Source organism: Phalacrocorax aristotelis, chromosome 22, assembly GCF_949628215.1.
Source record: "Phalacrocorax aristotelis chromosome 22, bGulAri2.1, whole genome shotgun sequence".
Taxonomy (NCBI): Eukaryota; Metazoa; Chordata; class Aves; order Suliformes; family Phalacrocoracidae; genus Phalacrocorax; species Phalacrocorax aristotelis.
This window is the reverse complement of record NC_134297.1, coordinates 2,716,486-2,742,230: the sequence shown is the minus strand read 5'-3', so window position 1 is coordinate 2,742,230 and position 25,745 is coordinate 2,716,486. Positions and strand designations below refer to the sequence as shown.

At 58.9% G+C, this 25,745-nt stretch overlaps 3 protein-coding genes across 5 annotated transcripts; 1 reads left to right on the top strand and 2 right to left on the bottom strand.

Moving 5' to 3' along the window:
- Positions 1–4,485: 4,485 nt before the first annotated feature.
- Positions 4,486–8,223, top strand: DRC12 (dynein regulatory complex subunit 12 homolog). Its single transcript, XM_075116462.1, has 6 exons — positions 4,486–4,552; positions 5,294–5,359; positions 6,548–6,679; positions 7,325–7,411; positions 7,774–7,922; positions 7,981–8,223. Exons 1-6 carry the CDS (start codon positions 4,486–4,488, stop codon positions 8,107–8,109), a joined length of 630 nt encoding a protein of 209 aa, XP_074972563.1. The 3' UTR covers positions 8,110–8,223.
- Positions 8,224–8,300: 77 nt separating this feature from the next.
- Positions 8,301–13,249, bottom strand: NHERF4 (NHERF family PDZ scaffold protein 4). Of its 2 annotated transcripts, none has more exons than XM_075116456.1 (10): positions 12,264–13,249; positions 11,563–11,590; positions 11,150–11,214; positions 10,707–10,918; positions 10,447–10,633; positions 10,223–10,359; positions 9,943–10,147; positions 9,564–9,760; positions 9,187–9,386; positions 8,301–8,974 (listed from the first exon to the last, which is right to left on the bottom strand). In XM_075116456.1, the coding sequence occupies exons 1-10, from the start codon at positions 12,277–12,279 to the stop codon at positions 8,749–8,751; spliced, it is 1,473 nt and encodes a 490-aa protein (XP_074972557.1). In that variant the 5' UTR covers positions 12,280–13,249; the 3' UTR covers positions 8,301–8,748. The 2 variants fall into 2 exon arrangements, with proteins under 2 accessions (XP_074972557.1, XP_074972558.1); XM_075116457.1 differs by having other exon boundaries at positions 9,216–9,386; positions 12,264–12,583.
- On the bottom strand, positions 12,714–20,757 carry NLRX1 (NLR family member X1). Of its 2 annotated transcripts, none has more exons than XM_075116441.1 (9): positions 20,681–20,757; positions 18,368–18,495; positions 18,089–18,149; positions 17,567–17,664; positions 16,743–17,359; positions 14,861–16,275; positions 13,926–14,012; positions 13,564–13,815; positions 12,714–13,410 (listed from the first exon to the last, which is right to left on the bottom strand). In XM_075116441.1, the coding sequence occupies exons 1-9, from the start codon at positions 20,722–20,724 to the stop codon at positions 13,092–13,094; spliced, it is 3,021 nt and encodes a 1,006-aa protein (XP_074972542.1). In that variant the 5' UTR covers positions 20,725–20,757; the 3' UTR covers positions 12,714–13,091. The 2 variants fall into 2 exon arrangements, with proteins under 2 accessions (XP_074972542.1, XP_074972543.1); XM_075116442.1 differs by lacking the exon at positions 20,681–20,757 and adding an exon at positions 20,337–20,519.
- Between the last annotated feature and the right edge of the window lie 4,988 nt (positions 20,758–25,745).

Here is a 25,745-nt window from a genome sequence, read left to right as displayed (position 1 = left end):
GGGAGGAGCCGGCGCCGATTGGCCGGCGTCCGCGCCCGGAGAGAGAGGGGCGAGCAGCGGCTCCGCCGGGAGGCCCCGCCCCGCCGCCCTGGGGCAGGCGCACTGGCGGCGGCGAGGGCGGCGCGGCGGCCGTCTTTGGTGCGGGCGGGTTTGGGCGCGGGGCGGAGCGAGGTCGCCGTGGGAACGGCGAGGGCCGCGCCCGGGCCGCGGCGCCCCGGTCCCACCGCCCCCGGGGCGCGGTTCGTAGCATCATAGAATCATGGAATAACTAAGGTCAGAAAAGACTTCTAAAATCACCAACCGCCAACCCAACACCACCATGTTTCCTAAACCATGTCCCAAAGTGCCGCATCCACACATTTTTTGAACACCTCCAGGGATGGTGACTCCACGACCTCTCTGGGCAGCCTGTTCCAATGCTTGATAACCCTTTTGGTGAATAATTTTTCCTAATATCCAATCTAAACCTCCCCTGGTGCAGCTCAAGGCCATTTCCTCTCATCCTCTCGCTCATTACTTGGGAGAAGAGACCGAACCCCCCCCTCACTCCAGCCCCTCTCCGGCAGCTGCAGAGAGCGAGAAGGGCTCCCCTCAGCCCCCTCTTCTCCAGGCTAAACTCCCCCAGCTCCCTCAGCCGCCCCCCAGCACACTTGTGCTCCAGTCCCTGCCCCAGCCCCGCTGCCCTTCTCTGGACACGCTCCAGCCCCTCAAGGCCCTTCTTGTCCCGAGGGGCCCAAACCTGAGCCCGGCATTCGAGGTGGGGCCTCCCCAGTGCCGAGCACAGGGGCCCCATCCCTGCCCAGCTCCTGCCGGCCACACCAGTGCTGACACAAGCCCAGGGGCTGGTAGCCTCCTTGGCTACCTGGGCACTGCTGGCTCATGCTGGCCAGCACCCCCAGATCCTTCTCTACCAGGCAGCTTTCCAGCCACTCTTCCCGGGGTGCAAGGTTTCCTTCCCTAGGCCCACTGCGTAGCAGGCTGTGCTGGTTTCGGAGGTTGCAAAACAAGATTGTTTCCCCTTTCCAGCAGCCATGTTCCCATTTCTTCAAATGGCCTGCCTCCAGCCCAAAGATGGGGAAGCAGCCCTAAAAACCATACTGTGTCCCCACCAGGCAGCCGCTGGTGCTAACGGGACCTGCCACCCTCCACACTGTTGGCAAAACCTCCTCTTCCTGCGAGGGCTTCGCATACCCCTGCCACAAGAAACCAAAAGCTAGCCCTCAGCCTGCTCAGCTCGGGGCCCAGACAGCGCTCCAAAAGCGCTGCACGCTCAGCTGCAGGGCTGCCAGCCACTGCTGCAGAGAAACCAACCCCAACCCACCCCAGTATGACTGGGACTGCAGCCAGAGGATGCTGCATGGGGTGCAGGATGGACGACGGAGTGGCTCCCCAGGCCCTGTTGCAGGGAGCTGAACTGACATCTCCTTTGCAGGGATGGAAATGGGAACAGTTGGTAGTGCTGTGGTGCAGCTGGAAGGCACCTGGCTGCTGTCGGTGTCTTTGAGGCATCTCCCTCTGCAAAGGCAGGGGAAGGAAAAGCCCTCTGCAGCTGCTATCCCCATTACCTGCAGCCTGGTTCCAACAGGCCCCTGGGGGCAGGAGCACACACAGACTGGGGCGAGGGTGAGAGGGGACAGAATAACAGACAGAAGGGGAGGGCCAGAGAGTTGGTCAATCTTTTGTCGGAGCTGAAAACACCAAACGTTCAGAAATTACGACATGGGGCTGAAAGTAAATTCAGTTCTGTTTCTTTGCTGCCCTCAGATCCTCTTTTCAGCCTCCTTTCCCAGGCAGAAGAACACTTCCTTTGCAAAAAAAAACAGCTGAGGCTGGTACAGCACAGTCTCACAGCACGGGCTTCAAGGAGCAAAGAAAACAAAATGGCAAATGCTGCAGTTTGGCCAGCCCCACTTCGGGGAGCATGAGGTGGGCTCAGGCCTGGAGGTTGCAGGCTCTAGGAGCACAGCCTCAGCCTCTGGGGAGCTGGGATCCACACTGGACATGAACCCCACGACAGAGCTCACTCCTCTGCTTCCCCTGAGGCACCCATGCACTCACTCTTGCATGGGAGCTGGGACCCCTGGGGTGCCAGGTGTGCAAAGCCACAGCAGCACAGAAAAGCCACTGCCCTGGAACACCATCTGCCACAGGAGTGACATGCCAAGCTCTGCTGCTGCTGCTCAGCCCTCTCTAGCCCAGGACATGGCCACAGGGCTCTGTGCTCAGGCTGCGGTGCTGCCAACAGGGAGGCTGTGCATGCCATCCCTCTCCTGCCATCCCTGCCCTGGCTGAGCACACACATTGTACATCAGCCTCCTTCTGTCATGGCAAAACACTGTGCTGCTCCACACCACTCCAGTTCCACGCTGCTTTCTTCCACTAGTCTCTGCCCAGGACCAGGGCTGTCTGTTGGCTGATGGCTTGTGATGAGTTCTTCTATAGAACATGGCTTGCTGAGCTGTAGCATGACATGAGCAGGACAGCAGGAAGCAGCATGCAGCACAAGATACAGAAAGGGAGCCCTGCATAGATTGGTTATAAAACTCTCTGTCTTGATTTTACTACCTTTGGTAAAGCTTTGTAAGTATTTCTGGGACAGGCAGCTCCATGTCTGGCTTTAATTACCTGGGCAAATTTTCCTAAGGATTATATTGACCTCAAATATGTCAACATTTATTGAGGCCGTGTTCCTGAGGCTTTTCCCATTAGACGCTAATGGTTTCTGGCTAATAGTCAAGCCGGATTGACCACCGGAGGGTGCCCTGGCCAGCTCCAGGATACCACAAGTACCTGGGGAGAGGGCCAGGGAGGGTTACACCAGCTTTGTGGAGCCAAATATAAAAATCACCATGGCCCCAATCCAAAGAGATCAGGGAACATGCTTGAGCAATTGCATTCCTAACTATCTGCTTCTCTGGACATAATTCAGTTCAAGTTGCAGCTGTATTTACATGTGAGACTTCATGCAAAGGTTGCTTTCTCTTGGGAGTGTTCCCTCCCTGCAGGAAAGGAGTCCAGCACAGGGCTCCCATTTGCTTCTGTCCCTCAGGCCCCTGCCAGGGCCAGGGCCAGGGCCAGGGCCATGCTCAGCACAGCAGTCACTCTCCACCACTGCGCCGGAAAACCACATCATGCTAGTTGTTTTGAAATTGCTTCCCTCCAGTCTGGCAGCCGAGTGTGTCCGGGTGCCTGGGTGCTTCTGGCTGCCTACGTGCATCGCATGTGTGGTTGTGGGTCAGAATAGTGTCTAGGTCCCTTGCTGGTCATGCCAGCCAAGCCCGGGCATAATCCTTCCCTTTTGTGCTCCACACTGCCTGGCAGCCACCTGCCAGGCCCACGTGTAGACTGACACCCCTCTGATGGCTCAGCTCTGGGTGGCTGGGCAGTGGTTTCAGATGTGTGCACATGGGTGTGCACAAGGTGCGCGCCAGCTTCTGTGCCTGCGTGTCTGCACAGGGGAACAGCCCCCACCATCATCCCTGGCCCCAGCCAAGCTCCCCTGGCTCTCCACACCCAGCCTGCCGCCCTGCCAGCTCCTCCAACAGGACCGCATGTTCCTGCCAGGCGTTCCTGGGTTGCCCTGGCAGCGGACAACCCTGCAGCCTCCCCACATACCAGCTCCCTGCTCCTGCTGCCTGCCTGGCTCCTGCTGCCCTGCCCACAGAACAAGGCCTGCGTCCTACTGAAGAACTGCAGTGCACCCAGGAATGACCTACTTGCTCCCAGGTAATTGGGGTTAATTGCATCCAGAGTAGAGACAGCAGTTTAAAATCCTCTCCTATTTTATGAAGAAGATCTAAATCCAAACACAGTCTCCAGGGTAAAACTTGCAGCCCTGAGCAGGAGGGTGTGATGGAGGGGAGAGCCAGGGCAGGAAGGGAGGAAGACACCAGACTTGTTTTAGGCTGCGACCTGGGGCAGTGGCCCTCCTCGCCATGTCCCCATTTCCCCATGGCTCAGCTGGAGCTTTGCTGGGGCTGCTCTGGGACATGAGCAGGATGAGGTCCAGCCTACCTGATCAGAGCCATGTCCTGCAATCCTGCAGCCAAACATGACCAGTTCCATGCTGGGGAGTAGGACTGGTTTCGGATCACCCCAGTGCTGCACTGGGCAGAGGGTGTGTTTGATCAATGCCTTTGTCACGGGAATGAGATGCTCGGCTGCTGCAAGGCAGAGGCAGGTTTGGGGCCAAATAACAACTTGCCTTCATTGCAGATAGTTGCTACAACAGCAGGGATTATCTTGAAGGCAGCTGCTGCGTCTTGAGGGACTGAGGTCCATGCTGGCAGCTGGGACAGGTGCGGGCAGGACAGCCATCCTGGTGGAGGCACAGCAGCGCCACCCATCTGGGTCTCGCTTCCTGGGGAAGGAGAAACCTTTTCGTCCATGTGCTGGGGGGACCCACTGCCTCCCCTTTCTCCCCCAAGAGTCCAGTGCATGATCACCAGTTGCTGAGAGGGAGCACTGGTATCACTTTGCAGGAGGATGCCCCCAAAGAGCAAAGGGAAAGGGAGAAAAGGAGTGAAGCAGCAGCAGAAGAGAAACATAGCAGGTGAGTCTGGGGTCTTGACTCTCTCCAGCCAGCAGCTATGTGCCTCTCCTGTCCCTCCGCTGCTGCTTCCTGGCCCCAGCAAGGGCAGGCATCATGGGGCTGCTGAAAGTGGGAGCTGGGAACACTGGGGCCCCATGGGACAGCCCAGCCTGGCTGCGGCTGTCATGGCTCCCCCAGCCCTGCTCACCCTGTGCCAGGTCAGCAGCACAGTTATGCCTGATGAGGTACAGGAGGCGGGGGGGTGCAGGGCCCTGCCCGAAGCACCCTGCACACCACTGCACCCTCCAGCCCAGCAGGATCCAGGGAGGAGGTCAAAGAGAGCAGCTCTGCCAGGCCCCAGCCTCTCCTACATGCCTCTGAAAGTTGAAGCATGCACCAGGCTGGAAGAACCTCTGGGGTAGGGTTTTGGAAGGGGTCTCCAAGCTTCTATGCACTATGGCTACTGCCCCATCTTCACTGCACAATCCCAGCCCTCACCCACAAATGAGAGTGCATCTTGCCAGGACAGCTGCTTCAAGTAAAACCAGCTACACCTTGACTCAGTGTCTGACAGGTGTTTGCACAAATACCGCCCTGGTGCCAGTGTTTGAGCCAGAGATGTGTCCCAGCCAAGATTTCCTGGGGCAAACATCCCAAGGCAAGCTTCCCCTGGGCCGTTTGACAGCCCTTCGTGTCCCTGGGCCAAGTCCCTTTAAAGAGCTGCTCTTGACTCTGCCCCTTCCTTCTGCTCTCTGGCTGCAGAAAGCCGAGCTGAAGAGAAGTTCAGGAAAGCAGCACTGGAGGTGGACATGCCAAAAGAGCACCTGGGTAACGTTGGGAGGAGCCAGGGGCTGGGGCAAGCAAGGCATGCCCGCTGCCCTTCATGTACTTCCCAGGGACTAGTCCTTCCCAGCAGCAAGTCACGCCAGAGGATGGCACACGGCCTCCCTTGCATGTGGGCTCCAGCCCCAGGGGCTGCCTGTGTTGTCCCAAGAGTCCTGGGTGTGCAGCACAGCAACTGCTTACGGAGACCAGCAATGCTGCAGAGATGGAAGAGAAAAAGAGGAGCAATGAAGAAAGCAAAGGCGAGGTGGTAGGGATGCTGCAGTGGGGCACCCCTCTGGAAATGCTTTCCCAGCACAGCACTGAGCTGAAACAAAGGGGAGGTTTCTTGCTATGAATCATAGTTTCATTTATGTTGAAAAAGACCTTTAAGATAATCGAGTCCAACCATTAACATAGCACTACAAGTCTTCCACTAAACTCTAAGCATCACATCTACACATCTTTTTAATTCCTCCACTCAACCACTTCCCCGGGCAGCCTGTTCCAATGCTTGATAACCCTTTTGGTGAATAATTTTTCCTAATATCCAATCTAAACCTCCCCTGGTGCAGCTCAAGGCCATTTCCTCTCATCCTCTCGCTCATTACTTGGGAGAAGAGACCGAACCCCCCCCTCACTCCAGCCCCTCTCCGGCAGCTGCAGAGAGCGAGAAGGGCTCCCCTCAGCCCCCTCTTCTCCAGGCTAAACCCCCCCAGCTCCTTCAGCTGCCCCCCAGCACACTTGTGCTCCAGACCCTGCCCCAGCCCCGCTGCCCTTCTCTGGACACGCTCCAGCACCTCAAGGCCCTCCTTGTGCTCAGGGGCCCAAACCTGAGCCCAGCATTCGAGGTGGGGCCTCCCCAGTGCCGAGCACAGGGGCCCCATCCCTGCCCAGCTCCTGCCGGCCACACCAGTGCTGATACAGTGAGATTCACTCTGGTTCAGGCAGGGCTTAGGGCCAGACATGGCCTAGGGATGTGTCCACATTCCCCTGGCTTTGGGAGCAGAGAAAAGCTAGGAATAAGTCACTGCTGGGCCAAGGTGCGGAGGAAGTACTGGGCAGGGAATAGCCATCCAGTATTGTTTGGATAGTGCCCTTTGACTGCCCATGCTTAGGTCAGGGTCATGATGTGGGTCACCTGTCAGGAAACACATTGTCCCCATGGCAGTCCTGTGTGTCTCTGACTCACAGTTCCCTGGAAGAACGTGTCCTGGCAGGCAAAGGCTGACAACGAAGTGCTCATGCGGAGGCTATGGGACCTCAAGAAGGCACTGGAGCAGGCACAGGAAGACAAGCGAGACATTCATGAAGCTGAGGGCAGAGGTGGGAGGAGACAGTGGGACAGATGCAGGGACTCCATACCTTGGTGCTGCTGGGGCGAGCCAGACAAGCTTCCACCACTTCTCCCTTTGGCCTTTACCACTCAGCCCCAAACCACCCTGCTGTTGGCTAGCCCTGCGGTCTCCCATGCTGCCAGCATGCAAAGGCTTTGGACATGAACTCGTTGCATGCCAGATGCCTGTACTCAGCACAGGCAGAGAAGACCACAGAGGCAGAGACTTCCCTGCCTGTAAAACTTATTGCCTTGCCATTTCCGTTAGTACTCAAGAAGGGGCTGATTTAGCAGAGGTAAAACCTCAGCCAGAGGTTCGCGGTCTTTGCCACATGCAAAACTCCGTGCTCATTTTCACTCTCCCACGCTTAACAGAGAGGTAAAACTTTCCCTCCGGGGCTCCCTCCGGGGCTCCCTCCTGGCCCCCCCGCCCCGCATTGTCACAGCCCTGCCAGGGAGGGAGAGGGTGCATGCGTAGCTGCTTCTGATGTGTCACCCTGCAAGGGGAGGCCTCAGGTCAGACCTTGCTGGAGCCCCTGCCTGGTCACAGGTGCTGGGATCCAACCACAAGGACTGCCTGCTTGTCCCTCCTATAGTCACCACATTTGTTCCCTTCTCCCCTCCCTGGCTCCCAGAAATGACCTGGCAATACCAGCAGCTGCAGAAGCAGACAGCAGCCCGCAGACAGCGCCTGAAGGTGAAAAGCCTGCAGGAGCACCTTGGTATGCCCCCCTGGCATGCCTGCCCCTTCCTGGTAGGTGGGGATGGGGTTTGCTTCAGGGCAGCAAAGCGCACTTGGTGGGGAACGAGGGGAGATGGGAGTCATTCACCCTGTGCTGTCACCACGGCAGTAGCTGAAGGCAAAACCTGACCCAGTGCATCCCCAACCCTGGGAGATGCTGACTGCAAAGGACATGCTGTGATGCCACCCCTGCCCCAGAGCCATCTACCACACTGGGGATGAGGGGGACTGGGCTGGGGCTGTGCCACACACTGCCTGTACTCTCTTGTGCACTGCTCACGCAATGCCAGGACCTGTGCCCACATGCTCAGTGTCCCCTGGCTCTGTCCCTTCACCCCACAGCCACTAGGCTCCAGGAGAGCCAGCAGCCCCAGGAGACTGCCACCCAGGCACTAGCAGAGAGAGACAGGACCATTGCCCAACCGCAGCACAGGCTTGATGCCATGGAGCAGGAATATAAGAAGATCCTCCACATGAGTGGGGACATAGCTGTGGGTGGCTCCCCCTGGCAACGCAGTCCTCCCTCATCACCATCCTCTCTCCCACCAGGGTAGCTTGGACCTTATGCTGGCCAAGATGGCAGAGGCCAGCCTGCACTGGGAAGAGGTAGGAATGACGATCGCCATGGAGCACAAGGAGTGCCTACAGGAGTTCAGCCTCAACCCCCTGCACATATAGCTCCCTGGGGACTCCCAGGACAGGACAGGCTCTCATCCCCTACCTCCCTGTCAGCACACTTGAAGAGCTTTCCGCACCCACTGCCCAACACTCCAGCTGTCTCAGGCTAGGTAAGAGAAGACAGGTCCTGTCCAGCCCTGGGATGCACTGCTGAGTCACAGTCCTCTCCATAACATTACCCACAGGAACAGCAGTGTGGATTTGTCCTTTAATCACACCCCAAATGGGTGACACAGGAAGTGCTGTGATGGTGGGCAGACACTCACTGCCCACAAGTTCAGAAGGAGGACAAGAGAGATATCCATGCAGGTGCAAACCTGAGCCAACACACTGAGATGCGGGGGTTCCTGCAGTGCCCCGTCGGCATCCACTGCTCCCTTTCCCTTCACACAGCAGCCTGAAGGCCAGCCCTGGGCTGAGCCAAGCCTCAGGCTCCCCAGTCCCCTGGGTCATGGCATGGAGGGCAGTGCCTCGGCTCTCCTGGGGCTCCCACAGCCTGGAGCTGGGCAAGGGCTTCAGTGCAGTGTCCCTAGATACCCCTGGAGGAAGCTGGGCAGGCAAAGATACAGGTCTGTCTTCAGGTTAAAAGAAGCCACTGCCATGTTAATAAAAGCTTGGAGCCAGCTCTGTCAGCGGAGATCAGTCTCTGGGAGGTGTGATGCAGCGAGCCCCATTGCGGGCATGGAGACACAGCAGCTCTGTATGCGACAACCATGCTGAGCAGTGCTGTGCTCTCTGGGGAGCACTGATGGACTGGACATGGCCTGGGTTGAGGCACTGTCTGGGGGAGCCTGGCTGGAAACAGGGTGCACCTGGGCTGCTAGAACGCCTGGTGCAGCCTTCTCTGCTCTTCCTGGTGCAGGCTCTGCAGGGATACAATGGGGGCATTGTGGGCAGCACATATTCACCCACCCCACCACACCCCACCTTTGCCCCACGGGGTCTTTCTGCCTGGCCCCTGTGGCCAGGGGAGCACAGAGCCCCCTCCCACCAGTGTCACAGGCACCAGGGAAATATTAGGACAGGCAGGGCAGGACGGTGCCAGGACTCAGAGCAGCGGTCTGCTGTGAGTATCACTGCTGCAAGGGTCTGGCAAAAGGGTTTACCTGTGTGATCCCTATATTGTTGGCAGCAGCCACCAGCCAGGAGCCAGGTCTCTTTGGTCCCACCTCAACACGACACAGTCCAGGGGAGCTGCTGGGAGAGGGCAGGGAGGGCATGCGGGAGCCTGAGGCAGGGTCACTTTCCTCAAAGAATAGCAGAGGGGACAGCCCAATCTGGAAGAGCAGAAGAGGGATAGCCATGCAGCTCCTGGCACTCCATGGCAAGCCAGGTCCCCTAGAGAGGACCTCACTGTGCAGGCCTGGGGCAAGACACCAGTCCCATTATCCATCCTTGCAGCACCCCAGGGCTCCCCAGCCAGGGCAGGACCGTGCTGGGTCCCCAAAACCTACCGACTGGTAGAACTCATCGCCAGTGGGGTCAATGACCAGCAGTGTCACCTGGTCGTCATGGGAACGAATCCTGAGCACTGTCTGCTGGTGGTCCAGCCCCTCAATGCTCTCACCATTCACAGCCAGGAGACGGTCCCCTTCCTTCATCCCTGCCTGCTCGGCTGGCAGCCCTGCATCCACATCCCACAGGAACTGGCCTGCCACAGTGGGACAGAGGGAAGGTGGTGAAATGCTCAGAGGCATTCAGCCAGTAGGGAACTGGCGCTGCTGACCCCCATGTGCAAGTGGGGAGAGGCTCCCACTGTGGGCACAGGGCTTGCAACTATCCCCGACCCTCAGACATGCCTTGTTCAGGACTGCCCCCACTCAGCCCCCTCACCTGTGGCCCCCGAGCTGCAGTCATCCTCTTTGAGCAGAAACCCATAGCCAGCTGGACCCTTCACCATGTGCAGCTCCCGGACCTTGAAGGGGAGCCAGGAGGTGTCTGCCAAGGCAGCCGTGACCTGCAGGCCCCGCAGGCGGTAAAACTCCTCCACGGCAGTGGATGCCACCAGCAGTGTCACCTTGCTGCCACTCTGCTTAAGCTGGATGGGAAATGCAGGGTGCTCAGCAACATTGCTGGCCCCAGTCCCCCCCACACCTGCTCCGAGACCACGCACCTTTCGGGCAAGCTGCGCATGCGAGTAGCTCCTCACACTGGCACCATTCAGCTCCAGGAGCCAGGACCCTGGCAGCACCCCTGCTCTCTCCGCTGGCCCGTCCTGCTGCACCGACAGCTGGAAGGTGCCCTTCACACCTGTAGGGAGGAGAAGAGGTAGTCTGGGGCGAGTGGGGTCCTGTGTCAGAGAAGCTGGTGGTGCCAGAATCCCACTGCCCACTTTACCTTCTGGACCTGACACACTGAAGCCAAAACCACTTTTGTCCCGCATTATGTGGCAGAGGCGTGGGCGGATATCTGCTGGCAGCATCTGGGACAGGTCCCTGCCCAGGGCTTTGGCTGCTTCGTAGGAGTCACCATCCAGCACCACCAGTAGAACCTGGTTCCCGCTGGCCTTGATCTTCTGCACCACCTGGAAGGACCCAGGCTGTGAACCCTGGGCAGGGCACCCCTCCAGCCACAGCCCCGGGGTGCTCCCAGCTTACCCTGTTGTGGTCCATGTGGTCCACGAAGTGGCCATTGACCTGGAGGAGCCGGTCCCCATCCTGCAGTCCCCTGCGCTGGGCCAGCCCCCCCACCTCGATCTGCCGGATGATGTGGCCCTGGCAGCCCAGCTCCTCATGGAGGCAGAAGCCAAAGGTCTCCGCACTGCCCTTGTTCAGGAGGTAGAAGCGGGGCTCCCCCATACGCTTGCCATCTGCATAGGGGCACAGCCCATGAGCAGGGCCCCACAGGGATCCTAACGAGGGTTCTCTACCCTTCTACCCACTCTACCTTTACATCCTGGGCTGGGATCTACCCATCCCCTCTGCCTTATGTGTTCACCTCCCCACAGCTCCCTGGGGTGAAAGCCCAGGACCCCAGCAGTGTCCAGCTGCCAGAACCCTGTGCTAACACAAGGACACCCTGGGGAAATAAGGGTATTTACCCGTGTCCTCCGCCAGCGACAAGGCAGGGTTGTCAATACCGTCTTTGGGGTTAAATTCAAATTTTCTGAAATGATATAGGGCAGGCGAGGTCACATTAGTGTAGCAGCATGTCCTTCCCCCCCGCCCTCACCAGCCCTTCCATGGCGAGCCCCATTCCTCCCAAAAAGAGCCAGCAGAGGCCACAGCTCCAGTGCCTCCTCTTCCTTGGGGAAAGCCAGGAGGGGATATCCCTCTTGGACTGTCCCCCACATTTCTCCTGAGCTAACAACTCAGGGAGGAACTTACTGGGGAAGGCAGCTGGGATTGGCAGCCACAACCCAGACTACCTCAGCTAAGGGTGTGCCCCAACACAGCCTGGTTGTGGGGCCTTGAACCCCAGCAAGCCCCTGGCCAGGGGCAGCTCAGTACTTACATGATGGACTTCTTTTCGCCCTTGAGCCCTGCAGAGGGAGAGGAGAGGTCAGTGCAGGAGGCACAGGCTGGGAGCAGACCCCACACTCTCGAGCACTCAAGGCTTGTCCATTCGCTGGCCGAGCATGCCACACCAGGCAAGGTGGGTTTGCTGTGTACATGCAGTCTCCCTGGCCCCTCTGCCCCCTCGCTACAGCCTGTGCCTGGGCACAGCTCAGCCCTTGGCCCCACCACCAATGTCCTATTGCATTTCAAAGCAGCAGGACACCTGCTGCTTGGGTCCAACAAGCACCTGCTTCCCAGCCCAGTGGGGTCCTACAGCACCAGGGGTAAAGTAGGGCCAGGCAGCAGTATGCAGACGGAGGTTAGTCCTGGGGGTTTACAGGGCTTTTGAGTGAGGGATAAGAAGGGTCACCAGGGCCCTAGAGATGGCTGAAGCCAGGAGATGGAGGCCTTCCCCTGTGCACCTCCCCATAAAACCCCTCCCCACCTCTTCCAGCACAAGGATTGGCAAACCCAAGGAGAGGGGATTCCTGCCAAGTGCCCCCACAATGTCCACCTGCATTTCCTGGATGCCTCTAGCTCCTTTCCATGGCCTGCCTGGGCTCTGACATTGCCTTGCTCCATGCAGAAGCACAGCATGGAGACATGCGTGTGGGGAAGGGTCTCCACAGGAGGATGCCCCACTGCCCTGGCACATACCTTTTGTTTGCTTCATGGCTGCAGGGAATGCAAGAGGGAGCAAGGTACAGGGTGAAGTGGCAGGGAAGCCAGTGTCCCCGCCTCTTCCAAGACGCCCCAGGTTTAATGGTTAAACAGCTGCGATGTCTCCCCTGCCCTCCCAGCCATGGGGCACTGCCAGCCCTTGCCCAGCAGAGCTGGGAGCAAGTGGGAGGGACCGTGGGATACTCAGCTTGGGAACAGACCCTGGTGTCCCCGTTTCCAGCTGCCCGCAAGGGCAGCCCACGGTGGGGAACACCAACTGATTCGGCATGGGCTGGAGCAGAAGTGGTCTGCCCCATCCTAGCCCTGTGAGATGAGAAAGGGCCAGAGCGCTCCACTCCAACTGCTGGAGGGACAGCTGCACCAGCGCCTCTGCATTCCTCCCCCAGGAAGGCCCGGAGAGAAGATCAAATCTTGGCACTAGTGTGCTTCAGTGGAAACAAAGTGGTGCACTTTAATGCCACCAAAGGTTTCACAAGCAAGCCTGAGTCCTGCCCCTCTGCCGCTGCTGTGACTTGTGGATGGGCCAGCAGTAGCCAGGGTGCAGGGGCTGGGTCTCTACAAGCCCAGAAGGACAAGTCCTGTTTGCTCCTGGACTGGTCTCTGTACAGTTCTCCCACACTTCAGCCTTGCCCGCAGATGAGGGCTGAGCCACACATACACAGCACCTTTGACAGCCTTGGTAGCACCTGACCACTAGGCATCTCCACGTGGATAAGGGTGCAGGGGATGTACTGCGAGGGCACATTCCAGTGTTTCCTCCCCAGCAGCGCTGCTCCCTCCCTGGCTGGGTGGATGAACAGCAGGTTAGAGGGTCCCATACTGCAGTTTCCCCAGCATCTTCTTGACCTCATTCTCAACTCGTAGGAACTTGGCTTTCCTCCAGGGGTTGGCAGTCTGTCTCCGGCTGCTCTCCAGATCCTGGAGGATCAGGGCAAGGTGCTGCCGAACCCGCTCACGGTCCCAGAAAGGCAGGTTCTTCTGCACCACGTTCAGGATGTTGGACCAGTATTCAGAGACGTCGGTGCCTGCTGTAAGGAAGACTAGCGCTCTAACGCCATCCCGGTCCATGCGCAGGCTGTGAAGTGCCTGCTTGCCGTCCTCACTGATGTCATTGAAGTACAGACTGTGGGTTGAGAAAAAAGGAATGGGAGACACTGTGAGGGCTGTGGGCAAGACACAAAGGCTGAGTGGGACTCCCCACTTGCCACCATCGGGAGGGACACGCAGTTAGAGGCATCACCTGCAAGAGGGAAGAACTGGGGCAGAGTGAACTCACTGCACTTTGTCCAGCGTTGTGTGCTTTTTGGCTACCTCCACCACATGCAGGGCGGCTGTGTCAGTCAGGGAGTTGTAGCCCAGGTTGAGCTCCTGGAGGTGCTGGTTCTTGGCCAGGTGCTGAGCAATCACTTCGGCACCCCGGTCCCCCAGTACAGTGTGCAGCAGGGACAAATAGGTCAGCGAGTGGTTGCCTGCCAGCGCCTCAGCCAGGTATTGTGCACCCTGCTCACCCACGGGGTTGTTTCCCAGCCTGTGGACGCACGAGTTCAGGGCAGTGGCAAGGCTGGGCAGGGGGCCCAGGGCCAGGGCACAAGGTGAGCAGCAGAGACAGATTCATGCAAGGACAGAGGCAGTACTCACCGCAGGTTGCTCACCACACACTTGTCATGCAGGAGCAGGTCACGGATTTCCTTGCAGGCGTCAGAGCCCAGGCTGTTGAGCTGCAGGCTGATGCAAAGCAAGACATGACGGTGGCAGGACCGAAATGGCTGCTACCTGTGGGGCTGGCAACTCTGCTCTCTCCATTTTCCCTGGCCCACCCCATCACCATCCTACGTGGGCTCCCCAGACATGGCCACACAAGCTTCCCCTCCAAAACCGAGCACACTAAAACTGTACCAGAGCTTGGGCAGCATCAGCCAACAGAGCCAGTGCTAGGAGAAGCAAAGGACGGGGAGCAGGTGCAGGGTCTGCAGGGGGTGGGTGAAGGTCTGAGGGATCAGGACCCCTTCAAGCCCTTCTGAGCATCTGGAGGAAGGAAGTGCTGCATAGCCCCACTACACAGCCGAGTCCACCTCTGCAGAGCACAGCTTGCCATCCCCTAGGCGACAGGAAGACTACAGTTCCACAAATGGACTGGAACAGAACCCATCCCTTTGCGCAGCCCAGACTCCCACACTTGGGCTGCGTATCTCCTGTTCAGAGTCAGTAGTAGCAGCAGCTACACAATGATGCTGGGTGGCTCTGGGGGGCCAAGCAGTGGAAGGGACCTGGGTTTGCCAGGGGATCTGGTAGCCCAGCCTGTGGTACCAGATGCCGGAGTGCTGCCCAGAGTCCTATAGGAGGGTGTGATGCAACTGCACATCGCAGCATGCAGTGCCCTGGCAAGGCTGCTCAAGGAGTGTTGCATGTTGGAAGCTGTAGTCCCCAAGTCTGCACTGAGGATAAACAAGGGCGTGCATGCCCTTCCCTGCCTTTGCCATACTTGGGCTCCTAGTGTATCCCTGTGATGGGCAGAGGTAAGGGATAGCCCAATTTTTGAGCACTGCCAAAGGGCGGAAGAGAGCAGTACTCACTGGAGAGCTTTGCAGCGCAGCAGGACAGGGAAGAGGATCCTCAAGCTGCTCGTGTCAAGGTTGCAGGAGGACAGGTTCAGCTCCTCCACTTCGTGGCATGTGGTGCCCATAACAGATGCCAGCACAGAGCACTTCAGAGGGGTCATCTTGACAGATGAGAGGTTGACTGTCCGGAGAGAGCGGATGGCCTCAGCTGTGAAGCGCTCGTTCTGGAATTCATGCAGGAAGAAGAGGTAGTCCATCAGCTCGGACGGCGGCAGCCCCTTGCGGCTGTTCCTGATGACTGTCTTCTTCATGGCCTTGGCGATCTCAAAGGCTGCCAGGTTCTTTATAGAGCAGCCCAGCTGCTCCAGGATGGCGCGGTTACGGCGGGACAGTATCCCACCCATGAAGATGGGGAAGAGCTCAAAGACCTCATCATCAGGGGCCTCGTCAGGGTGGCGCATGGGGCCCTCCACACCCAGGATGCTGGAATTGATCTGGTCCAAGACATCATCGTTGTAGTAGTCCTCCTCTTTGAATAGCTCCTCTGCCATGGTGTGGGCAATAGCATCCCGGTCCTTACCGCTCAGCCGGGAGAAGTAGCGAGGGAATATTTTGAGCAGGTTGAAGAGCACTGGCAGGAAGCGCAAGGGCAGCACCTTAGAGATGATACTCAGAACGACAGCGACATCTTCACTCACCTTCCCAATCATCTCTGACAGTTCCTTCCCCACTTTCTGTGCCAGGGTCTTCTTCTCACCCAGCACCACATACAGGGCTGCCAGATACTCTTGCATAGCAGGGATGGTGAAGACAAAGGTGTGTTCTTTGCCTGGCTGCACACATGGAGTGAGGAAGAAACGGAAGACATCGCTGCGGAAGACCTCCAGAAGGTTGAGCTCACTTTCAGTCTTCATCTCCACCTCAAAGCACTGCTGCAGGTCGTCCTCTGAGAAGCAGGTCTTGCGGGACATCACCCCTTCATAGGCTAGCTTGCCCACCATCTTGGCCACATACTTCATCATGGAGATGTTGGTGGGGTCAGTGCTGTCCAGCACCTCCCCACTGAAGTTGAGCCTCAGGAAGCTGGTATAGATGCCAGTCAGGGTCTGGCTGGGAGGCACTGTCCTAGTGAAGTAGAGGAAGTGCAGTGTGGTGCACACCAGCCAGCAGTAAGAGGGCAAGAAGCAGGCAGCGGCTATTTGGTTGTGGCGCTCCAAGTTCCTCGACAACATCTCCACCAAGTTTTCCTGCTCACCTGAGCTGCTACCCACACTGTCCTCTCCACTGCAGCCAGGCTGGCTGAGACGCATCTGGAAGTATAGTTTCTGCAGGTTGGTGTCAGAGAAGCCACAGATCTCAGCGTAGCGGCCCACATATTTACCAGGGATCCGGCGCACCGCCGATGGGCGCGTGGTGACGATGATGCTGGCCTGGAAGCAGAGGGCTGGGTGAGTTTGCAGGTGCTCCCTCTGTGGCTTTGATCTAAGCTCAGCAGGGTGCCAAGTGCATAACCCACATATAGGTGCACTAGGATTGCACCACCCAGGGGCTGGGGTTCAAGAAGCTGCTGCCCAAAGGGCATTGGTTCAAACCTGACCCAGGCAGAGGGGACAGAAGAGCTTTCCCCATCCCCTGCTAGATACATATTGAGTCTGAAAGACCACAGCCCAGCAGACTGCCTTCTCTGCCTTACCACGCCTCCCCAAAGATCCTGCAGAGACAAACCAGTACCAGTGGCACGAGGCCACCTTGGTGAGTCCCTCCAGAAATGGAGTCTGCCTGTTCACTCACAGCCAAGCTGGACTGCAAGCAATTAGCAAAACGGCCGTGCCTGCAATGCCCCAGAGCTCACCCCTGGCCTTTCTCCAGCATGAAGGAGCTGGAGGGAGACACTGACCTCTGGCAGGAGGTATTTTCGCAGCAAGTTGACTACGATGGCAGAGGGAGGCACAGGCTCATTGGGGTCACAGCACAGCTCGGTGCCAGCCAGCCGGAAGTCCAAGTTGAGGCGCTCCAGGCCGTTGAGGATGAAAAGTACCTTGAGGTTGGAAGCACCCAGCATCGGCACCACATCCCGGAGGTGCTGGTACTTCTTGGTTATGAGGCGCCGCAGGGAGATGGAGGCATGACTATGAGACAGATCCTCACAGGAGAAGGGGATGACCAGCTCAAAGCGGGGTAGGTGACCATGGCACCAGTCCACCACCATCTTCTTGATGAGGGTGCTCTTCCCTGTGCCCACGGTGCCATAAAGCACCACGTTCTTCACCTGCCGCCCACAGGCATCCACATCAAAAAGGTTCTGGAGGCTGATAACCTGTCTGCGGGGCTGCTGGAGCTGGTTCTGGATGGTTAGGTCGGGCGAGGGCTTCAGGATCTCCTCCAGGGAGCTCTCCCGGATCACTGGGTCCACATGAACTGCATCCAGTGAGAAGGAAGGGCCGAACTGCCTCTCTTCATTGGGCTGGTGGCTGAACCATGCAGACAGGCTCTTCTGGTGTTTCTTGATGGCATCTGGGAAGAGGAAGGTGCTTGACAAGACAAGGGCTTCACACTAGCAGGTGACTGGGGAAGTTGCCTGCCCCAAGCCACTGCAGTGAGGTGACTGCAGAGAGGACAGAACCTAGTTCCTGCTAACCCTCACACTGCCCAGGACAGCAACTGCCCCCAACCCACTGTGTAAGACCCTCCCTCCTCTTTGGTGTAGGGCTGCAAGCTTACCAGAAGAGGCCACATTCCTCAGGTGGGACAGGCCGTGGCGAGAGGAGCCGGGCTGGACAGAACGCTCCTGGGACCCTCCCTGGTAGCTAACACAGCCCCTGCAAGAGGAGGGAGAGTGCCACGAGGAGAACCAGGGGCTAGCAGCTCCAAGCTCTGCCTGGGGCAGGGTGGGCAGATCACAGGTGACTGCTCTTGGAGGTGCTGAGTAGAGCCAGCTCACCCCTCCCTTCCCCTGCACCACTGGAGAGCGCAGAGATGGGGCAAGGGCATGGCTGGGAACTGAAGGCAGGTCAGCAAGTCATGTGTTGTGCGTCCCCAGCAAACCCGTGGTGAGGCAGAGAAGTTGGGCTGAATTCAGAATAGACAGGGAGTTGGGTCTGGGTTGTTTTCTAGGTGGAGGCAAAGCAGCATCTCTGCCCACAGAACCCCAATGGTCCCCAGTCACCCAGCTCAGCCACCCAGGTCCTGTGGTGAACAGCCACAGGGCAGAACGGGCCAGGTCCCAGCTGTGTGGCACTGTACCTGGGGAGGGAGATGCCACTTATGTGAAGGCTCTTCCTGAGGAAGTAACTGCCTGAAGTGCCTGGGAGGAAAAAGAACACACACCATCAGGGATGGCCTTCTCCAGCTTAGCAGAGCTAATACCACTAAGCTCACTGGCTTCACATCTTGCTGGGTGCGACCCACAGACTGCACAAGCTCCACTGTGCAGCTGGGGAGACATGTCCACCAGGGACAGGGCTTCCCTGGTGGCAGGACAGATTCAGGGTCACAGTCCTACAGGCACGGAGCCCAGCTCACCTGGCACTGAAGCAGCACACAGATACACACTCCGGGTCCCCCTGCTCCCTGGCAGGGATCGACGCAGCTGCATCCAGCTGCCCAAGGGCAGGCAGCTCTGGCACTGCATGGCCCGCGACATCCTCTGCCTTAAAGAGAGGGGACAGCCCATGAGGCAGGCTGCGTGCCTGGACCTGCCAGTTGCCTGCTCCAGCCCAGCTTTGCAGCCTGAGGCTGTACCTACCCTCACCCCTGCCCAGGGATGCCTGGATCAGGAATGACCTGCTCCCACATCCGGCCCCACAAACCCACCAGCCATGGGGAGCAGCAGTGAGCCGGATGGCAGGGCAGCTGGAGCACAGCTGAGCTGACAGAAGCACATGTTGCCTCAGACTCCCCATCTAGCACCTTTTACATACCTACCTGGGCATCACCAGGGAGTTACAGCCAAGACAGCAGCAAAGCAGGGCCCTGAGGAGGTCCTCACCCTGACAGACAATCCTGCTGGCTCTCAAACCCACCCCCACCCACCCCAGCCTCTGTTGGGACCAGCCACCTAATTCACTGCAGGCACAAGGGGCAGGGGATGATCTCTTCCCTGTTAGCAGCTGAAAGTCACTAACCTAGACTTGACTGTAACGGTATATCTATAACAACTATCGTAACACAGAGAACAAAAGTGCTGGGGAGAGGGCAGGCTTCCGGGCTTGAAATTTTGGGGCATTATATTAGAATAAACCAACCATCCTCCCCAAACTGCCACGAAATATGGCAAAACCAGGAGCTGGGGCCGGGAGAGAGGAAACAGCGGGAGGCAGGGGGGAGGCTTCAGAAAGGCAGAAAATAAAGGTGAACCACATGCATGGTGGCTTCCCCCAGTCCAGTCCAGTCCAGCACCAGTGTGCCCCGGGGCTGCCCTGTGGTGGCTGGCCCTGCCGAGGAGCACCGTTCCCCGGCAGGCAGCCCTTGCCGTGTCCTTGGCAGCCGCTGAGCCCTCTCACCGGGCCTGCCAAGCCGAGGCGGCTGCAGCACACAGGGATATTGAGCTCAGCCTCCTCCCATTTAAAGCAGCCGGGGAGGCTGCAGCCAGCAGTACAGGTTGGCAGGGGCGGCGGGGACTCAGCTGGTCCCCTCGGGGCTGCACCGGGTCCAGCCAGGCACAGGGTGATTTTTCCCAGGCAAAGCGCCCATCTCCAGAGGCGGACAAGATGGGCTCAGCAGCTCTGCGGCGCTCAGGCAGCTGCCCCACAAACGCCCAGCTCTGCAGAGCCGAGCAGGACGGGGTTGCCGGCTTTGCTCCGCAGGGACGTGGCGCAGCAGCCCCGGTACGGTCCAGTCCGGCAGAACCGGCTGTGCCGGCGCTGACTCAGGCTGCCGCCCCAGCTCAGCAGGGTGGTCCTTCAGGAACACGGGTTGCGCTCGCAGCCCCCGACATCCTGATAAAAAAATGAGGCAAGGGGCAGGGGAGGGGGGTAGAGTGTAAGCAAATCCAGCAGATAGCAAGGGACAGTGTGGAAATCCCTCTGCACTTGCCCCCCATGAGAGGACGAGAAGGGCGATAGCTTGCTCACACCTCCCACAGACTGGGCTTTTTCCAGCGCGTCGTCATGTTATCCAGACGAGGAAACTGAGGTACGGGCGCGGGGGCAGCGGCGCTGACCTTGAACCTGCGTGCCCTGGCCTCGAGGCCTTTGCAGCCAAGCGAACCCCGACGCGCCCACGCCCGGCCCCCTCTGCCGCCCAGCGCACGCTGCCAAGCGGCGGGCCGCGCCGCCCGCCTGCTGCGGTCCCCCTCCAGGGACCCCTGGTGCACGCCTGGCCCGCACGCCCTCCCCTCTGGCTACCGTGGCCTCCCGCCTCCCTGCTTCCCCGCCCGGGAGGACACAGTGGCCGAGGCCCTGGCGGCGCGGGGTCCTGGAACCCACGGCAATGGTGAGGCTGCCGCTGAGCAAGGCAAGGGCGAGGGTCGTGCCGAAAGCGGCGGGGTTACCTCCAGCAGGACTCCTTGCCGGGAGGCTGAGCCCCACGGCTCCCTGTGCTCCTGCAGCCCGTGAGGCCCGCGGGAGAGAGCGTGTGCCGCTCAGCCGCCTCCTTCCATCGCTCTCCCGGGAAGCAGCTCCTCTCCGGGGGCGGCTGTTCTGCAGCTGTAACTTCCTGCAACGCCGTCCCGCCCCGCCCCACGCACGGCGGCCGCCAGCTCCGCCGAGCGAGATGAGGGTTGCGGCTACGGCCCACTGCGGGGACGCGGCAGGGGGGCCGGCAGGCACCACGGCAAGGGAAAACACCCCCAGACACAGGGACGGACGCAGCGTGGGGGCGGTCCTGGGGTCGTACCTGCAAAGAGAGGTTTCCTCCGGACACATCTGGTGGCTCTGCATCCCCACCTGGTGCCCTTGCCTGGAGCCTGCACGGACAAGTCCTGCACCGGAGCGGAGTCCCCCCGTGCTCAGCTGCCGCCGCCTCACACAGCGCGGTGCAGAAAGCAGGACAACGGCAGCCCCACAGGGAAAAAAGAGCTCGGAGGAAGCTGTGCTGGCAGGGCAGCTCAGCACCGCCTGGTTTTGCCTGACTGTGTAACACACGTGCGTGGACATGCACACACAGAGACATGTGTACCTACCCTCTTGCTGCTTGCAGATCTGCTCTGGCAGCCCAGTAAGGTGGTGCTGAGACCAGAGCCAGTGGTGTCTGCAGGGCTGCACGCACTCTGCTCGGTCCCTAGGTGCTGTCCCGGGAAGTGCCGGCCTACCCCAGCCAGCCACAGGCTGTGCTGAACCAGGGGTGCTGGGGCAGAAGGTTCACACCCTGGTAACGCCGGAGGCCCCACTCACACCCCAAAGGCTTGCACAGAGCCCACATGTCCCTACACGCCTTTGCACGCACTTGGCACCTGTCCCCAGCAATGTGTGCAGCTACCTCCCCACATGCTGCCCCCCAGCACCCGCCTCCACACCCCAATGCAGGGACGTTTGTTGGTGTACCCAGGCACACACATCTCCCCTTGCATGCATGCGTGCCCTCTGGCTACTCAGAGAGGGGAGGCATTCAGGCATTACACTATAAATATAAGTTTTATTGATGTGTGAAATCCAACAAGTACAGCTGGCATCTCAGAAAGACTGAAATAAGCTGCAACACCTCCACCTGCTCAACAGCTCCTGGGGCCCTCTGGACACTGCTGACCACCAGCAGCAAGCTGGAACCTGGGCACACTGTCCCTGCGGGGCATTTACCTGCGTGTGCGGCACAGCCTGGAAAAGCAGCAGGGCCCTGCCAGCCACCATGTGCTTCCCCCAGAGCCCAGGGGCTCACCTCCACCCTCCTAGTTCCTGCCAGGCTGCAGCTGTGGGCAGCAGTGCCCTGACCCCACATCGCAGCCTCCCCCAGCAAGGCGCAAGGGCCCAGGCAAATGCCACCCACACAGAGCTACCACAGAAGAGCTGCAGCCATGCGAGCAGAGGCCCTTGGCCTTTGTGCTGTTATCTGCATCTTATTTTGGCAAATGGTCCCTGGAAAAAAAGCAGCTCACCTCCAGTCATGTGGGAGCATGGGTTTCAACCTCTCTGCACAGTCCACCCCTGCCCTGTATCACATGTGCAGCCCACTGCACAACCTCCTCTGCACATGTGGACAAGGTGAAGGCTAGAAAACCACAGGGTCCAGCATGGCAAGGATGCACAAAGATATCCCAGGCAGCCACAGGCTGCCTGTGGCGCCAGGAGCTTCTGTGGCAGAGGGACAGGACAAATGGTGTCCACACACAGTGGGAATGAAACACTGTTTTATTGCCTAATTTGAGAGGGGGGTGAAACCCTGGGAGAAGCCCCATCCCCTCCCTGCGCTGGCCCTGTCTCCCCTCCAGCAAACCCTAGCACGAGCTGGGTGATGATGTATTTGCTTTTCTTGTGTACGTGACAAAGGTGGCCTGCAGATGGGTGGAGGTGAAAGGCCATACCCCTGTGTGCCTGCCTGCATTCACAGCACGCATGGGGGAAAGGCAGTACCTGATACAACCGTGCCTGTGGGCTGAAGGAGCCAGGCTAAGGGGCTGAAGCAGTTTTAGATGGGTTGAGGTTCAACCGGTGTTCCCAGGGAGCTGGAGCCACAGCCCAAGCCACAAACTCATCCATTCAAAGTGCATTACAAGGGAAGGCAGGGGGAGGATGGGAGAAGTAGTGGGGGGGAGAAGCCTGCTCTCCTCCATCACACTCCTCATGATTATCCAGACGCATTCCCTGGTGGGATTCCTGCAGCCAGAAGCACCCACAGCCCTGCTCCCCTGCTCTGATAAAGTGCATCCTCACTGCTGCGCGTCAGCCCAGCGTGTGGGTGCTCCCCACCCACTCAGGACAAGGCAAGACCCAGCCTAGGCACCCCTGGCCCCACACCACGAAAGGACCAGTGTTATTGCCAAGGGGTCCTGCCATAGCCTGGCTCAATGCCTACCTTGCCCTGAAGTGACCATCCCAGAGAGTCCAGTGGGCTGGAGCAGCCCAGCCTTGCTCCATTAAGGGACCCCCAGAGCCGGGCAGCTGCACCCCAACCCTCTGCCGTGCCAGGGCAGAGACAACCCCTTTCACCCTGCTGCTGCGGGGCAGGGGGACAGCTGGGCCGTGGAGGCACAATAAACCCCAAGTGCTCAGCCCAGCCACACGAGCCTGCAAGGCTCAGTGTAAACGTGCTCAGTCCCTTCTGTGCCTTCCACCATATCTGGGATTGTCCTCGCTGAGAGGGAGAGGAATGGATTGCCCATTCTGGCATCTTGGCTCAGTTCACTCCTTGGGCACTGTTTGCCCTTAGGCACCACCTACGATGTTTTTGCCTGAGGCAGGGTCTGCCAGACCCAGGCTCCCTGTGCCACGAGGTGCCCAGATCCCTCATTCCTCACAGTCCCTTCATACCAACACATTCACTTGTGGGCTCCGCTGGGAGTGCTGGTGCCCTTCTCCAGGGAGCCTCAGGCCTCCTGCTGCCCTGGCCCTGGGGATGAAGGGCACCTGCCCCATAACCCTACTCCCCAGCACCCTTGCCCAGCTCAGGGACACAGGCATCCTCTGTCTCCAGAGCTTGCCCCAGCCCTCCGCCATGCAGTGGCCTCATACCTGGTCAGCTGGGATTCGGCAACCCATGCACTCTCCAGCACAGGAGGCCCAGGCTGTGCTGAACTGTCCTGGAGATCCTGGGCAGTCACCCCGTCCCAGACAGGCTGGTCTGAGCAGCCACCTGTTGAGCTACCTGCCCCAGCAGTCTCCCTCCAGCCATGCCAAGCTCAGGCAGCCTGTCCCATGGGGTTTCTCTGCAAGCAGCAGAGCCTGGCCAGCAGAGGCTTCTGTTGCAGCATCCCTGAGTGTGCAAACATGGGCAGTGGCATCCATAGGCACCTGCTAGTAGCCCCTGCTGCTCCGCCCATGGGCCATCGCTAGTCCATCTCATCCTGGTCATTCTGGGAGTGGTGGTGGCGCTGGCTGTGATGGCACAGGGGTGTCTCAGGAGGTACCACGTGCTGGGTGCAGACAGCAGCAGGACACAGCGCTGGGGACAGCAGTGCCTCTGGTGTGCAGGAAGCAGGACCCACCCATGAGAGTCCCTGCTGCCAGGGAGCAGGCAGGAGCTGTGCAAAGCTGCACCACTGGCACTTCTTGCCAACTTGGTATTCTTCCAGGGGAAAACCCTCAGCCCAGCAGTGCACACCCTGTGCTGGGCAAGGCTTAACTAGCCACAGCCCAGGGGCAGGGCAGATGAGGGCCACTGGTCCCATCAGCCACACAGACAGTGAGGTGGAGAAGGGTGATAGCCTGCAGCTCCACCATCCCCCTGGCTCCTTACCCATCCATCCACCTGGTGACAGAGCAGATGTGGGGACCGTTCCCCATTCGACTGTGCCCCTGCAGCTGCAGTTGGCGGCATTGTGCCCAGGAGACTGCAGCCCCACAAGATGGTACGGCTCCATTGCAGAGCATGGCACAGGGCTGTCAGTGAAGGAGGATCCAGGAGCAGGGTGAAATTTTGTAAGGGACAGCAGTAAGACAAGAGCCCCTGCGGAAAACCCCAATCCTCAGCATGGAAAGGGCATCAGGGCATGTCCTGCTTCCACACCCTCTGTGCAGGAGAGCCCCATAGCTACAAGCTCCTTGCAGTGATACTGTCCAGGCAGGAGAAACTTGACCTTACTAAGTGCCCAGCATCAGTGCTGCCACACATCTGCCATACACCTGCAGGACAGCCAGACCCTGCTGTGTGGAGCAGTCCCAACATGAGCCAGTAAAAGCAAAGAATTGTTTCAAGGATTTTGCTGAAACCTGGAATTTGCCCTGCAATCCCCTGCTGCTCAGTGTGCCGGCAGCAGCATCTCACAGACGGCACTTGAACCAGGGCCCAGCAAGCCAGGATGGGGCAAAGCTGCCTTCTCCATGTCCATGCTCACTAAAAAGCAGTAGGTTCCCATGCGCATGGGTGACCCATGCGCAGCTCTGTGACGCCAGTGCCAGCACACCCACAGAGACAGGCCTGTGCTCTGTAGCTAAGCAACATGCTGTGCTCCCAGCACAGCAGCATGTGCAGATACCCTACCAGCTCTGGTCTCAAGTCTCTTCCTTTGGAGACTCAGCAAGGTGCTGAAATACCTTCCCCTCTGCAAGGGGTGTGGAGAGGCAGGTGACTTTGGAGGAGCCACCAGAGACAACTGCCAAAAGGGACCTTTTCCTGACACCAGTCACAAACCGCAAAGTCCTTTTCAATGTTGGGGTCACCCAATGCAAATAAACCACTCCAACATCTCACCTGTTTTCCAGTACTGGCCCTGGTGGGACCCACTTGTGCAGTGTTACCCTGGGAAGTCTGCACAGTGATGAAGCTGGGTATCCTTGGGGCTTGCATCCCCTCCTTGCAGGGTCAGTGCTGAGCGAGGCTTATCCTCCCTGCTCTGCTGAGGCAGCCACAGTTGTGCTGGGGGAAGAGGAGTGCAGAGCAAGATGGTGCAAGGGAAGGGCTCAGGGCCAGTTCTGCAGTAGAGGCTCCAGTGATGGCATAGCTGAGCCCAGCATTGCTTTTCAGCCACCTGGCACTGTCAGGCTGTGGGAACGTGAATCCTCCCCACTCCATGTGGCACTTGAAGGGACTGGTCACTTCTCTCCCTGTTAGTCGATTTTATCCTCTTGGCTCGGACTCCAAAGACAACAGGGACTGAATATGAGACTCCCTAAGGTCTGAGAATACTGTCCCATTCCCACAGACCCTGCCACATCCCCAGGTTTGAAGATCCCATCTCTGAGGATGGTATCTGAGCAGAAGTCTGAGACAGACCCCCAAGTCTTTCTCTGCCTGCTGTCTCCCTCTCTTCACCTGCATGCAGACTGGGAAGCGATGGGGTTTATAAAAAAAGAAAGAAAAGCAAAATGGG